At 39.4% G+C, this 16,207-nt stretch overlaps 1 protein-coding gene across 1 annotated transcript; it reads left to right on the top strand.

Moving 5' to 3' along the window:
- Positions 1–88: 88 nt before the first annotated feature.
- Positions 89–9,558, top strand: OCIAD2 (OCIA domain containing 2). The gene is made up of 5 exons (XM_041124473.1): positions 89–196; positions 5,202–5,295; positions 6,163–6,216; positions 8,439–8,486; positions 9,503–9,558. Exons 2-5 carry the CDS (start codon positions 5,205–5,207, stop codon positions 9,556–9,558), a joined length of 249 nt encoding a protein of 82 aa, XP_040980407.1. The 5' UTR covers positions 89–196; positions 5,202–5,204.
- Positions 9,559–16,207: the final 6,649 nt, after the last annotated feature.

Here is a 16,207-nt window from a genome sequence, read left to right as displayed (position 1 = left end):
TGCCCTGGGTGAGTGGCTGTCAGCAGGCGTCTGAGCAGGTGCTGCGGGGGCACGGCTGGGCAAGCAAGAGGCATTCACCCGCTTTGGGGTGTCCGCCCAGTTGTTGGTAGGGAGCTTTTCGTCGAAGGCCTGGTGCAGCTGTTGACTCTCCTTCGAATTAAGAGCCTGGATTTAAAATAAAGAGCCGGTTCAGAAGGTACACGTGAAACATCGTAGTCTTCCTCTCTTCCTCACAATGGACACTCAGTCCTCGAAGGGCTTCTCTGAAGTCCTATCGTTGCACTTCAGTGGCACCTGCCCTGGGCAAATGCGCAGTATCTCCGCTACAGATCAGAGTCAACTGCATATACTAGTTAACACAGGCAATTTTGGCTCCTGCTTTCTCCCCCAAGTAATCTTAGAAATTACCTGATCACCATACCTATTTGGAAGGAGGCTTCTTATTGAAAACAGAGCATATGAAGTTGGCAATTCTCACATCCGAAAAACTTCGCTATCTTCTTGCATACTGCTTCTTTATCAGCCAGTTAGAAGAATCAAAACCATGAGATCTTTCATGAGTCTTAACATTAGTCTTTTCTTCTGTCAGTAAGTAAATGATCCACAACACTTCTTGTAGAATAGGAAGAAGTTTTTTGAATATTTGAACCTTGCAAACAACATTGATTTAATCATGTATTTCAGTTAAACAGAAGAAAAACATCATCGGGGAATTCTTCCCAAGGCAGCTAAGAGAATATACAGTTTAACAATTACATAATTAGGTTGAGAAAACAGCAATAAGTGTTACAATAAGAATATGCAGGAAAGTTACATTTCTTCAATAGGTCAATGCAAATAAAGTTATTTTGGGAGGATGACAGTTGTCTTTCCAAGACACAATGCCCCAGAATACTGGGAACACTTTTACATTGCTCAGATAGGAGGCAGCATGTGTGCTAAGTACTAATATTAATAATTCAGTTAAATAATATTTTGATGACCTTGACTCTCTTTGCTTCGTTCTTGCCAGTATAGCTTTTAGCTTTCATCCCAAGGGGGAGAGGTACCAGGAAGCTGCTTAAAGGGCTGCATATTTTGCGGATTCTTTGTTATGTTGAAGCAGAAGTGTAGTTGAATAACTTAGAATTCTGGAGAAATGTATGCTGAAGACAATACAGGATGTTAATGGCAAGCTGCAAATTTTTATAACCTAATTTATACTCCTTAAATTTTTTTTCATTTTATTTATTTTCTCCAGTGACTCAGCTTTTTTATCCTCCTGAAAAAGATGAGCACTTAAAATCTGTTCCAGCAGTTAGAAACCGTATCAGTCAGTAGTACTTTCCAGTGATGCTTTTCATGCAACCGTCTGCACAGATAGGCTTCATGAGCAGATAAGAATAAGAAAGCAGATAAGTATAAGAAAATTTTGTGTCTTCGATTGACGTAAACCTCTTTAAAGTTTTATGCATTTTTATCTCCTTTTTTGCATTAAGTGACAAGAGACTGAGGGAACATTAAATTGCTCTTAGGGTGAGGCAGACAGTGAAGAGCTGTGGGCTTTGCCAACATTATGTGGATTTTCAAACAAATTTTTTCAAAGACACAGTTGTCATTGTCATTTTTGAGAGCTGCTGAGAATAAAGTGCAGATTGGTGTGAATGCAATGCTTAATTGAGTCTTTTTACCAAGGGGAGACAAGGTCATGTTGCTCCTGTTCCATTACTTATAAAAGCATTGCTGTCTGAATATCCAGTGTGCGTGAAGCAGACGTTGCTTGAACTTTATAGCTGTGTAACTGACCCCAAAATAAATGCAGGAAGTGGTTTATAGAGTGATATGAATGCCAAAAAACATTCAGGTTATTAAATTCTTGCATATGTTTCCTGTTTAACTCTGTCCTTCGCAGTCACCTTAGCCTTGCTCAGTGCCACCATTCTTGGAAGGTACTTTTTGAAAAGCAGCGGTGCCCTGGTGCCCTGTATGTTGATAAATAAAGTGCCAGACCATGCAGCAAAGAGCTAGGTAAAAATCACAGTTTAGATGTTTGAATTACTCCAGAAATAAATGGGATTCCTTCTTGCTTTTCCCTAGCAGCACAGTTCTCAGGCATGGAAGACTGCAACCCTAAAACTCTTTGGAATCTATTTATTCTTACAGATTTTTTTTTTTTTTGAAAGCATGTTTGTAACTGAATTGTGTTTGTTGGAAATGCAGATGTGGTTTGTGATAGGCTTGTATTGTGGGTCCTGTGGAATCGAAACTTCAGATGATGCCAGTGAGGATAGAAGCAGTACAGTGATTTTGGACAGCGCACTAAAGCAGCTAAATTTTTTACCTGCAATACAATAAAAATTAGAAGGGTTTTGGATGAGTTACTCATGTTTGTTCACATTTCTTTATGCTTGAGAGTGCTGTGCTAGGTCATGATCCAGCATCTGCTTGTACTTACCGACTTCGCTCTTTGAATTAGGCTACACACAACTCTGTATTGCTAGTAAGTGATAGACTGTGCTGTAAGCTGTATATAAACAGATCAGTGGATGCTATGTGCTGTAAAAAAACATACTCCTTTCAATTCGGTCATTACTATTTCTAGGTGAACACTGAACTTACAGTATCAATATGACAGTTTGGGTTTTTACCTTTGTACCTAGCAGAAAGAGAGGTAGCCAAGTGTAAAACACATAATTTCTGGTCTTCCGAAGAGAAGACATGGTCTTTGGAAACAACCCAACAGGAAAGTTGGACATCTCCACTAAAGCAAACTGGATGGGTAAATTGGGCTTCCTCCCTTTTATTTTGATGCTATTGCTAGTGAATAACTGGGATTTTGCATTGGTTGCTCACTGAAGAGAGAAACAGATGTCTGTTAGCTTAAGCATATAAATGAAGAGAAGAAGGGGCTATGTGTTATTCTTCCTGATTCACTAGACTCAGAGGGCTAGTAGCTTTTGAGTCTTAAAATAGTGGGCTCTGATTTATGCTGTGCTAGTTAAACTAGTTATGAACCAGTGTCTGAGTACTAGTCCAGTATAACCTGTCCCCATAAAGTTGCGCATGTGTGTATGTATTCAGAAGGGGAGAAGGGAACAGTACCGCACAAAAACCTGCCCTCCAGCTGTACAGAAGATGAACATTCCCCTCTGCTGGGGAAACCAAGGAATTTAAATGGGGTATGACCTTGTTGCTAACCAGTCACTGCCAGAGAGCAGCCAAAGTGGGCTGATCTGCAAGTAAAGGTGACCTGGGAGCCACGAGTGACAGCAAGCTGGGTAGGGGTTGTGACCTCAGGGACAAGGAGCACAGTCCCACAGTACCGAAAAAAGAGGAGCAGAGCAGATCCAGTGATGTTAACCAGGGTCAGCTAACAGTCAGTCAGTGATTGCCAGGCAAGTCCATAGGAATAAGGCAAGCCAGGAGGTCAAGTTAGCAAGGCAAGGTAGGGATCATCATGGTAAAAGGCCAGGTACAGGTGTACCTGCAACAGAGTTAAGGTGAGGGCCTGAGCTTAAATGCAGCTCCTGAGCCGAGAGGCAGAGGCCCTGGGCAAAGCTTCTTTCTCCCAGATTCGCTGTTTTCACAGCAGTCTAATTCAGCGTTACACAACTGTGCCATATGAGAGCTGACTTTGAGCCCAAGCAATTAAACCCCTGGCAGGGCGTGTGTGGAGGCAGAAAGGTTGCAAAGCCTGTTGGCGCACTTAGGGCCCTGACACTCATTTCCTTATCTTTTACTCAGCCTGTTTGGATTTTATTGTATTTGCTGTGACCTTGCTGTGAAACCAGTTTGGACTGGTTCTCTAGGGTCTGAAGTAGAGTCAGTTCTGTACTGTTTACCCAAGCAGCACCACCACCATTAACTGTAGTGGGAGCAGTGCTTGAAGAAGGACTGAGATACTAATTAGCTAAAATGTGAAATGTGTGGCTGCGGCCAATAAATGCATTTCATTATTATGGTTACAAAATCATGGATCAGTAGGGCATAAAATGAGGTAGAATCCTGTAATAGACTAATGTGCTCTTTTTCCCAAGGCACTGCTTGTTCTGTGAAGTCTGGTTTTGCTTTCAAGAATAAGTATGTTTGTAGATGTTGTGTTTTTACAGAAAAATGTTAAAATTTCAATTAATTTTAACTTAATGATGACTCCTTCTTTCCCCCAGCTTTTATATGCTGAGCATGACGCCATATGGTCTGGAATATCCCTCGGTCAGTCGGGGTCAGCTGTCCCAGCTGTGTCCCCTCCCGACTTTTTGTGCCCCCCCCAGCCTGCATGTTGGTGTGGTGGGGTGAGAAACAGAAAAGGCCTTGGCTCTGTGTGAGCACTGCTCAGTAATAACTAAAATATCCCTGAATTATAAACACTGGTTTGGTCACAAATTGGAAACATAGCACCATACCAGCTACTATGGAGAAAATGAACTCTTTCCCAGCCCAAACCAGTATACCCACGTATTTCACATGTCCAATAATGATACTACAAGTGCTAACACTGATAATCAAGTCATATCTTAAAGAAAGAAAAATAATCTACTTACATCTATATGTCAATACCCTGGATAGTAGAATGCAAGAGAGATACTGTCACTTTTTTCTCACAATCAAAATGGGGAAAAAAAGAGCTACCATTAGCCTAAAAGAAGCCTGTTGCCAAGCTGATTATTATGTGGGTGAAGCCAGTATGATTAGGTTCAGTTAATGCCATGAATGTACTTAAGTTGCTCAGAGAAGAAGTTAGGCTAGTTAGGGGAATCTGACAGAGTTTATGTTGACCCTCTTCTAAATACTTGCAAAATCTGCTCTTACTGAACTGAAATTGACTTCTGTACAGGGGAGAACTTCATTTTTAGAAACTACCACTCTGCCTTTATTTTCTGTCATTTCTTTCCCAGAACGATGATGTAGCTCATGAGAATGAAATGGCTAACAGAAATAAAGCAATATATTTCTGGGGTAAGCAACAGCTGACTATTTTAGGAAAGTACAGACCAACAGGATCAGTGGTTTTAACTTAAAACCTATGTAGTTCTTCTGTTTCTTTATTGGCGTATCAAGTATTTCATCACACTGCTAACAACAGAACAAGGAGTTTTGCTTGTTTGATTGGTTTTTGCATTGTATATTATTTGTTTTTTAAATAATTTGTCTTCTTTAATGGATTTATTTTTTTCTTCCTGTGAGATTAAATTCAATAAGCTAACCCAAGTTTATGTTTTCAGCCAATGTTCTATTGTCCCATCTCTCACATTCACAGTGCTGGAGAAATTGCAAAGATCCGTGAAGAATGCAAAAAGGAAAGTTTCTGGTACAGAGGTGAGTAATCCAAACTTGTTCTTACCACTCTGAGAATGACTTCTTGATGTACTTACACAAAACTGGCTGCAAAATGCCGTGCCATTTATTGTAATACATTGGGTTTTGTTGGAGTATTATTGTGGGTTAACTCTTGTCGTCTTATTTTGAGTGATGTGTTATTATAGGGTTAATTGATTTATTTGTGTAATCATTGCAGGTAAAGGTGGTTGAAGTAAGCTCTTGTTAAATATGAACTTACTTTAGCAATCATAGAGCTGGTTCTATTCTTGAAGTCCATTATTAAAACAACCTTAGGAATGTTTTACTTTATTACATAGTTATTCTTGCCTTTGAATGAAAGGCAGGCATGGTTATGTGTCTTGGGTTTGTGAAATTCTTTAGGTGTTAGGACATCTAAAACATCAGTTACTCAGTGCTTTAGTGCCTTTTAAGTCTACCATGTCAGTTTGTATCTAAATTACACATTTTCTGTAAGTAGAAGATTGAAAAGGGTTTCAGCATTTAATCAGTGCTGCTGTCATTACTAGTGTTGCAGTACTGAGAGGAGATATTCAGATTATGGAAGCTATTATTTAATAAATATATATTATGAATTAGCTCCAGGTGCTACAGCAGGCTTGATGTCTGGCACTGTGTGAACACATCCTTGCTTTGAAGAGATAGTAATCTGAATGAGCAGATGTAATAGGTGATTAAGACAGCATGCAAAGTTAATGTTTAGAAGATGAGTAATGTGTTTAACATTATAAACATATAAAACATTTAATGTATAAAACATTTAACATATAAAAGAGTAATGTATTTAACAAATAGGTAACAAATTTTGGCTCATACCAGATTCTTTCCTCCTCTTTATTTTTACAGCTCTTCCTTTGTCTCTTGGGAGCATGCTTGTAACCCAGGGGCTAGCCTCAAAAGGTAAACATAAAAACTATGTGATGGTCCTCAGTTATGAAGTTGAGACTCTGGAATTACTACTGAAATGCAAGTTTCCCTAAAGCCTGCTGTTTTTCAAGATGAATATTCCTCTCACTCATCACCATCATTGTTATAGTGATTCGATCATTATGTATGCATTGCCACAGTCATTCTTTTGTAAGACTGTGAACTGAAAAGAGAATTCTCTAGTTCAAAGACTGGTGGCTAGATTCTGTCACCATGATCACATGTATGGAGTCTTCACTGGGGTTGCTTGTAGGGCAGAGCATAGTACAACCTGAGCAGGGGCATTAGAATCGGGTACTGTAGCTCTAAGTGTTGGTTTATTTGAAAAATGCTGGCAATGTTTTTACAGTGACCATATATCAATATGAATACAGCTGTGGTGCAAAGGGACAAGGAATACTGCCAAAGTGAGGAGACAGAGGTTTTTTATAGAAATTGCTTGCGATCTGCATGCCAAAACAAAAGAGAATTGTATTCCATTTCTGTTGTGGATGAGCGTGGTTCTACGCATTGCACCTTGAGTTTCCCTCTGGGGGTCTTGACTAATAATAAGGTTGAGGTTACCATTTTGGGTAAAGAGTGAAGGGCATCCACCCTGAAGACCACTAAGATGGGTGTATCCCACAGGAGCAAATAAGACAATCCTTCAGCCTGCATCAGTAACTGGTTACACCAAGGGCAGTTAGGAGAAGAGAAAAATCACAGGGTCTGAAGTAAGAAGCAGAAGAGAATCCAGGGGCTCTAAGACATGGGTGGTGGGAGACAGCAAATGGAGGAGGTGGAAATGGCTCAGCCTTTTGTCACTGTGTGTGACTGCAAGTCCCTTGTTTTGTTCCAGCCACTATTACCATGTTTCCTCCTCATCACATTAATTTTCTTTTTTACTAAGGTGATCAGGAGGACTAGAGTAGAAAACCTAAAAGCGGTGCTATACCACAAGAGGCTGATGTGGGTTCCCTACTGCTTCCTTGACCTATGAGCTTGTAGGCAGACGGGGAGGGAAGGAGCAAGGGAGAGTGTGTGCAGGCAAGCAAAGGATTATGCATTTGAAAAAGGGTGAGTAGTGGTAGGAAGGACACTGGGGTTGTCTCAGTAGCTAACATGTCAGCCTCTGGTACGGGGTACTCAGTTTCTCTCCATTGTACTTGGATGTTTCTGATCAGCTGTGAAATAACAAATGCCCATATTAAATAATCATTACTGTGTGTCAGCAACTGGGGGAGGGCCTGTTTAGAAACAAACAACAGTTTTGTTCCTCCCTCCCCTGAGAGACCCAATTTAAAATTGCACAGATGCCAGTGGGGGAAGGCCCTTGCACTTAGCATAGACTGAATGCTCCTCTGTCTACACACGCCTCTCTGATGACTGCACACAGTACAGTGGCTCTACAAGAAGCTGGAGCGTCTGAGCCTCATTAACACTGTCCGAATGTGTGTAACAGTGCAAACAGTGTTCACTCCCCTTCCCTTTGCCATGGTAATCTTGCTGCGTGGAGCCCTCCTCCACAGCATGGCACTCCTCTGGCAGGCCCACATGCACTCAGAGGCATACTGGTTCCACCTCCTGGTGTTTACTGGGGGAAGGTAGATTTTGGTGGGCAAAGCTAAAGATAATCTTTTGGTTTTCTTATTCAGCACACTGTATTCTCCTGTTACAAGGCCAAAATGTATGATCTCTCCTCTCCAGAGGAGGAGGCTAGATACCCATGGTACAGTTTAACACAAGTTTAATCAATAGCCACGGAAAACTATTGAAGAACAGTTTGGGCCTGCTTGTCGCAGCACAAGGAGCTGGACCCTGAGTAAGAGATTTCAGTTCACTATTATATTTGCAAGGTTGGTTTGTGCTGAAAGGTAAACCACCATCTCCTCCTCCGACAGTGCTGCAGGTGTCACCAGTGGCAGCCATGCTGCTTTCGTGTTGATTTACACTCCGAACCCCTGCCTGAACTGAATACTGCAAAGTCCAGATTTTTTTCCTCCTGTGACTTAGGAATGCCCCAAAACAGATGCACTAAGAACTAGTGGAATAGAAAGAGCCCGGATGTCCTAAATTTAAGTTAATGGACTTTTAAATTTTTGTACAGCATTCACCTTCAGAAATGCAAAAGCTTGTAGGAAAAATACCGTCTTGGTTTTGAATGCTGGTGAATTCCTCAAGTGAATAAGCTTTCTGACTATTCCCTTTTATTTTAGGCATTTTCTCAGCAAGCCCAAGATTTGGTGCATTACCTAAGATGGCAAGTAAGTTGTACCCAATTCTAAAAGGAAAGGAAAGATTGTTTACAGGCGATATGCAGACCTTGGATGCATCTCTCTGAATCTCTTTTCAAACTCTTCCTTTTTCTGAATTTATGAGATGTTACCGCAGTGCTTTAGGAAATTAGAATTCTGCTGTGTTTAAAAAGAAAGGTATGAAATAAGGTTCTTTGAATGTAAACTTTTTCAGTAGCAGCTCATATTTACTTAATATATCCTCTCAAATTGGTAAAAACTCCAATCTCACCTTTGTTTTATAAATAATGTCAGCCTCATTGATCAGCCATGCTTAGCAGATCACAGTTTATGGTATCAAGGAGCCATCATAGTATAATAATAAAATAGTATGTTCCTTTTCATATGTTCATTTGGCTGATCTTAACTAATTCATGACCATGTTGGTGAAGAAAAGTAAAAGCACAGAAACTGTACAGTACAGTAAAGTACTGCTCTTAAATGGCAAGAAATGAAGTTGACTCCCTCTTCAGCAGAAGGTCAACAGAAAATTGAGGATGTTGAATATTTTTATTTTTATTCTGACTCTGTAATGAGTGAAAGCCCTGGTGCCAGAGTATGGCAGGCTGACATTCTAGCTTTTTAGAAGCACAGAGAAGATAGTATTAAAATTGCGATCATTGGAAATATACCATGGTGTGCATACAGGGGTGAGAGAAATTAGTGCTGATGTTGTGAATTAATTTCATTGTGGGCTTTCCCTATAATCCGTTCCTCTCAATCTGAAATCTTGTAATTCCATCTGAATATGATGTCCTTTTCCTGTATGCATTGTTTTGGACCAGTTGCTATGTCTCATGATAGGTAGCTGGTTTTCAATAGTTATTGAAATCATCCCTGTAATCCCTGTGTAACTTCACATGTGTTTGTGACATGTTTTGAGAAGACATGATACATGCAATTTGTCATATGATTAAAATGGAGCCAATTGCAGACTCTTGATTTAAGCTCCTGTATTAACAATGTTTTCTCATCTGTCTTTATAGTTGCTGAAGTCTTAAGTTTTGCCATTGGAAAGATGTCATACATAGGAGAATGCTAAAAAAAGTTCCAGAAAATTGGTATTGTACCATTTGGTCCACAACAAAAAGGGTTTGTGCTTATTTAAATTATTAATCCTAGATCAAAATAGTCTAAAACATAGTAAAAATTATATGCAGCAAAGCTGTGAATTTAAATTCTGCGGTCAGGTCATGAGGTACTACTCATATTCTTAGGCTATATATGACAATATTAGAAACTACTAAATATTCTTCAGAAAATGCAAATTAAACTCAGTGTGATACATGTTATTAGAAAATCCGTGATTTAAATGAAATTATCATACCTTTAAGTATGATGGAACAGCAGTTACTAGTTCTCTTTTCATGTAGTATTGTGCCTCTAAGCGTCTTATGATCATCTACGATATCACTCGGCCCTTTGAGTCTTCCTTTGTACCATACATCGGGCCAAATATACTCCAGATTTTTTTTACACTAGCCTCATATTTTAACAATTTCAGTGTCAGCCCACATTCCAACCTCCTCCTCTGTGGCTTTGTCCAACCTCATACTGTCATGCCAAACCATAAAGAGCACAAACTGCAAGGGGATTTTTTTCCACCTTGCAACTCTACCCATATGATAGATCTCAGTGGTTGCCTTCTGTCACCTCTCACTTTCATGTTTTAGTCATTGTTTTCTAAACTTCACGTAAAGTACTCTTTCCTGTCAAACCACACTCTGACTTCCTTCTAAGCTCCTCCTTCAACTGCCAGTACTACTTTTCATTCTCAGTATGGCTTCTTATATGCACCTTTCACACGCAAAATACATTTCCAAAAATCCTACCACAAAATCATTCTCCTCTGTCTTTCCACATCTTTCCCCCATACCAACGTGAGCTTTTATGCCAATGAAAATGCCTGACTGATAATGGGAAGCTTCTTCATTGTTCATATATCTCTCTACTTCCATTCTTCGCCCACATCACAAAAAGCTATTACTTTCCTCAGTTGGTGTTACACAAAGTGGCTATTTGTCACTCTTTTGTATTATATGTCTTGCTCCTAACTCTGCTCAGTATTGATAGGTACAATGGCAAGGACTGTCTTTTCCTGCTTAGAGAATCCTGTTATATTTTGGCAATTGCTGGAGACAGTAGTTAATAATAATTAACGGGGTTTTATTGGCTGAGACATTTAGTTGTCATCTTTTGCAGTCTATGTCCCATAAAGCAGTTACAAAAATTGGAGAATATAGGCAAGAGATTACTTCTTCAAGAACATTTGCCAGAATGCTATATCGTTGTATTAGAAGAAATCCAGCAAAATTCTTGAATATTTTATCTGCTTTCAATATTGTAGGCATTGTCATCATACTTGTAAGGAATGTGAAGCAAAATTGGGATTGAATGAGAAATAAGGTTCAATTCCTTCAGCATCTTAGTCCCAGGTAGGCAACCTTGAAATTTAAAATAAATTCATATTTTATTTTCCATGTTGAGTGGTATTCTTGTTGGAAACCTTTGGACAATATAGTAAAAATCATGGATTTAATCATGGATTAAAATTTGAGCATTATTCAGGGAAATATTCTCTATCTATAGCTTCTAATTAAATTTGTTTCTTCATTTTTACCTTACATACCTTTCATGCTAATTTTAAATCCCCCATTTCTGAGGAATTTCTGCTTTAGCTGTAGCAAAGTACTGATTATTCACCTAATTGGCATTAATTTGGATTGACTACTTGTATGAAAACAAATATAACTCCTTTCAATTTCCAACTTTTTTACTTAAGAATCAAATAATTATGGATAATGTTGATATTTAAAAATACATTGAAATATTGAGAATCTAAAAGCAGGCACAGCTGAGGGTGGGTTGGTTTGTTTATTTGGTGTGTGTGGGGGGGGTTCCATCCAGTACTATGGTTTGGCCAGAGCCTTAGTGAGGGTAGTATAAGAGTGGTGCTGGAACATATACATGGTGGGGCAAGGGAGACAGCCCATGTAATGTTTTTTTCCCCGGAAAGGGGAAAGTTCCCTTAGTGAAAAAGGAGGCTTTACAGGGTGGAAGGCAGGGGAGTGTTTAAAAAGCACTTTCACTCTTTGTCTATGAAAAACAGGCCAGCAGCTGGGCTTTTTAAAAGCATTTTTCACACATTCTGCTTGTGGTAAGCTGGCCTACATTTCTCACAGGCAGGAGAATGTGTGAAAGTGTTTGCAAATAGCTTGGCTGCCTGCAAGAGAGGAGAGCAGAGGGCCTGTTTGAAATCCTGCCGTGTGAGTTTGTTATGGCTCTAACTAGCTTGGAACAGAAGTCTGATGGAGAAATTGTTGGACTGAGTCTCTTCGGCATATATTATGTAGGAATTTAGACAAGGGTATTGACAATGGTGCCTTTCTTGCTCTAAAGTGCATGGCTGCAATCTATAAGGAGGAGTATCCTAGCAGGACCTGTTTACTTACCAGAAGAGAGATTTTGATGGATTTTTACTATGCAACAGTATGTTACAGCGGTGAGGATTGTCCTTAAGGAAGCCGTTAGAATAAATTCCTGGTTTTCATCAACTTTGCTGCTGCTTGATGATACTATATCAAGAGCTGCAAGCGCTCAGCCACTAGCAGAAAATGCACTTTGGCTTAGGCTCACCTAATAGGGTTGCTGCCAAAATGGGCAGCGCTTCTCTTGTGCCAGCTGTAGAGATCGTGAAACAATGTGGCCCTCCAGATCAGCTGCTGCTCTAGCTGGGTATCAAGCCCATAAGAAAAGGGAAAAAAAATCAAAGCCAGAAAACCCTTCTGAGGGGTAACTTGTTAGTGCCAGCATGAAGGAGGGAGCAAGCTAGGCTTAGATAAAACTGTGAATGAATGACGCCCTAAATCCATTAGCAGTTGTGAGCTTAATTAAGCCCTTGCACTACTGTGCTGATTAAGTGCTTTTGAAGATTTTCTCTTAAATAAATGTTTGCTTATGTAGGCCAGTGTCTTTACCTATTTCAAATAAGGACCCCAAAGCACATTTAATTGAGGATGGTCACTTACTAGCAATTACCTGTGTAGTGGAATCAAATGTTGATGGTGGGATTTACCTCCACTGTTTGTCAGAGCTGGAGCTTGCAGAACCCTAAATCCAAACACATTTTCTTTTTCAGCTTTTTCCATTTTTCAGCCTTCCTCCATGAGCTGACAGTATTTTTTCTCGTGTACAAGTACCAATTAGCTTTTAAATAAATTCCAAATTGTCTCAAATACAAAGGAGTCCTGTAGCTGTATGAAGGGAAGAATGCAGGATGCTACAGGCCCCTCGTTTTCCTCCTGAAACGCGTCCTGGAATTTCTGCTGTGGGACCTGTTCCCTGTTCCAGCTCAGATGTTCATCAAAGACCTTGATTGCTTTTTACTAGCCACTTAAGTCTTGTCTGTTGTTTAAAAGGGCTAGAAAGCTCAGTCAGAAACATAGTCTGAAAACAAATGCAAGACAAGTGTATTTCTTTCAAATTTTTATTGCTGGGAGGAAAGAGCCATTGTATTTGTGCCAGTGTGGTATTTTGAATTTGCCAGAAATCAGTTTTCATGGACAAGTTTTAGAAACTTAGGAAAATAAATACTGTAAGCATTGTGTTGTTTTCTGTATTGTTGAACAGTGAAAATAATAACCTCATAGCCTCTTTTATGTTTTAATCAAAATTCTTCATTTAGCATGCTTTGCTCTAAAAATGTACAGAGACCCTACTGAGCGCATCTCACCACTATCCATGCTAAGCGTACATCACAAGCTCTGGCATTGCCTAGGAGGACTGCCTGGATAAAACTGTCCTCATGCTGATGAATCTAAGGGTAATTTCTTTTATCCTCAGGGACTTTGCAGAGTTCTTGGAGAAATTACGAAGAAGCTGCACATTTTACATCAAAACCAAGGTGCCACTCAGCTAAATAATGTTTCCTTTCATCCCATTTACAGATGTGGTGAAGATGATAAAAATCCTGTGGCTCAGCTTCTTCTTTCAAGGCCTTATTCTGTAGAGAAGAAATAATGTCTTTGGTTTGGTGCAAATAGGGTTATTTGAAGTGCTTGCATAATGTTAGATAGTTCTGTTCATAGTAAATACCAATTTCTTGTAATGCACTTTTTAGTTTTTCTTCTCCTTACTCTTCTCAGCATGTTTTTTTTCTCCCTCCAGTGCAATTTAGTTCTTAGTGCTGAAAAAATAAATTTGTCTGTTGTACTTAGATGCTGGTAATACTTTGTGTAGCAAGCAAAATGCCATATGCTGGAATGTTTGTCTTCTACGTCAAAAGGAAAGAGTGCAAGGATGTTTAAATGATTTTGCAGTTAAGCAGCTGTCCAGTCTTTGAACTGACTCCTTGTTTATGGAGCGTTTTAAAAGTACTAAGCTAGAAGTTCATTACGGTATGGTCACACTGCAATTACTGTGCTGAACCAACTTTTAATAGGCCAGTTTTACATAAAAATCCACTTTGCCAGGGATATCAAAAGCATGTGTCACATTCATAATGAGCAAGAAGATACAGGAGTTTGGAACAGTTTATGGTCTGGGCACAATCCAAGGTTAGTAGATGTTGAGAAAAAATGAGATGGCATGCACTCTATACAAACAGCATGACATACAAACTTTAATGAAGTATCTCAGGAAGTCAAGAGCAGACATTTCCCCTAAACACAGTGATGGTGTTCACATAGAAACCAAATGTACAGCTACTGAAAAGTTTGTGCTTCACTGTTAGTTGGTGAAGCCCATCTTCTGTGGGTTTTTTTGTTTGTTTTTATACTATGCCTATGGTTAGTAACCCTCTTTTGAACCAGCTTCTTTGGGCATCTTACCTGGGCACAGAGGGATTCTGCAAGCAGGGTTATATAGAATGTAAAAGTATAAAGTAACTATTAATTAGCTACTACACACAAGAGAGATTCTGGATTTAACAACCTGTTAGGCTAAATGCTCACCACCCTGATAGGGCACTTGGAGAGTCTTTCCTAGCCAGGCAGCCGGCAGCTGGGAGGAGAAAGGTTACACTAACTAGCCTCCCTGTTCTTTTTTTTCCTTTGAGATTTTATACCTTTCCAAATCGGTATTTGCCCTCTTGAATTCATGAACTGCTAAGAACCCCTGTCTGAACAGGGGCTTTAATTTTACACTTTCTATCTTTCTACAGACTTTTTCCACAGCTCTTTCTCAGCAGTCAGAGTCAAGGTTACGTAGCTGGGCTGTATCAGAGCTGGTGCTTGCTGTACAGGCAGGTAAGCCTTGGGGAGCCTTCAACTGGGGCTACAGGGAGAGAGGGTTACACAACCACAGAGAAGTCAGCCTCCTTTGTGAAAATAATGTAATTATCACAAGTGTAGTGTGATAGCCAGCAAAACTTGTATGGTGACATGTCTTAGTTACTTTCCCTTCATCTGACATCTGCTGTCAAGATAACAGCAACAAACTGCACCAAGGTTAGTCATGCCTGGGTTATCTGAGGCAAGCCGTTAGGTCCGTGTGATGCTGAGGAGGTTGATGCATGTGACAGTCTGACCTTTCATGTCAGACTCTCAGAGGTTGTTCTTGTGGTCAGTGTTACCTGCTGGCGTTACAACACAGCTACTTAGCTTTGCTTTAAATGTAATTTTGTTCAGGCTTCCTATTACTTTGCTGTAATAAATGTACTGTTATATAAAAACTATTGTCTCCTTTTTTTCTAAATTTATTTCCATACTTTGCAAGAGGCAATACTCTGATTAGCTAATTGTGTGGATGTAAGTTCTTGAGTTACTGTGACACTGTTAAGAAAAAAAGGCTGTTTGTGAATCTAAGATGTCTTAGCACTAAATTTGTGCATATCAAAGGAAAAATGAGCACAGCTTATGGGTAAACTGTTCTTTAGAAGGTCTTTAAAGCATTTTTCTGTACTTCAGAGGATTTATGTCCAAACAATTTTTTAAGCCTGTCAGGTGTCAGGCTCCACATGATACTCCTTGATTTGAGAACTAACAGGGGGTATGTTTTGGCAAGGTTGTTATTTAATTTTGTTAAAATACAATTTCTCAACCAACAATCTAGTCAATTGTGCAGCTGAGCTACAGTCTTTATAATGAGGTAGTAATGATGTTGCAATATTTCTTAAATACAACTTTAAAATTTTAAAATAATGTAAAATTTAAGTTAACTGACTCTCCCAAAAGCACCAGCTACAAAAGGATAGGGAAGACTCATAACTCATTCTGTACCATGTTATTTAATTTGACAAAATTGGAGCCACCTGGCTTTCATTGTGCTGTGACTTACAGGTGTGTTGGAATTTTCCTGGTAGCTGTATGTGTGTTGTAGGGATGGAATCAGACAGATGCTGGATTTTTTAGTATTGGGTGGTTTACAGGACCTAGTTAAACTTTTAAGCTTCTTAAGATTTGACAAATAAATATGAAAAAGTGCCTTGTAGTTCACAGGAGAATTTCTGTAAGAAAGCAGGTGTTGGGGTGTTAGTGTATGATATAGAAAGGAACACTTAAATGCATACTGATTATTTTATGTTATTACTTCATGCAAAAGGGAGACAGGAAGAGCTGGACAAAACCTCATGTGCTCTCATGGCCAGAGCCTCAGGATTATTCTACTTGGGAAGACAAGCTCCTGATTGATTAACAAAGAGTGCTCTAAGAACTGTAAGTTAGTACAGCCGTTTTGTACTAATTATGCACAAT

This window comes from Aquila chrysaetos, chromosome 1, assembly GCF_900496995.4.
Source record: "Aquila chrysaetos chrysaetos chromosome 1, bAquChr1.4, whole genome shotgun sequence".
Taxonomy (NCBI): Eukaryota; Metazoa; Chordata; class Aves; order Accipitriformes; family Accipitridae; genus Aquila; species Aquila chrysaetos.
The sequence above is the reverse complement of the archived record's forward strand: the minus strand, read 5'-3'. Positions and strand labels throughout refer to the sequence as shown.

Excerpts from the sequence above, each read along its gene's own strand:
- OCIAD2 (XM_041124473.1), top strand. The coding sequence starts at position 5,205 with ATGTTCTATTGTCCCATCTCTCACATTCACAGTGCTGGAGAAATTGCA. Across the intron at positions 5,296-6,162 it reads GGAAAGTTTCTGGTACAGAG|CTCTTCCTTTGTCTCTTGGG; the intron begins GTGAGTAATCCA and ends TTATTTTTACAG. Across the intron at positions 8,487-9,502 it reads TGCATTACCTAAGATGGCAA|TTGCTGAAGTCTTAAGTTTT; the intron begins GTAAGTTGTACC and ends CTGTCTTTATAG.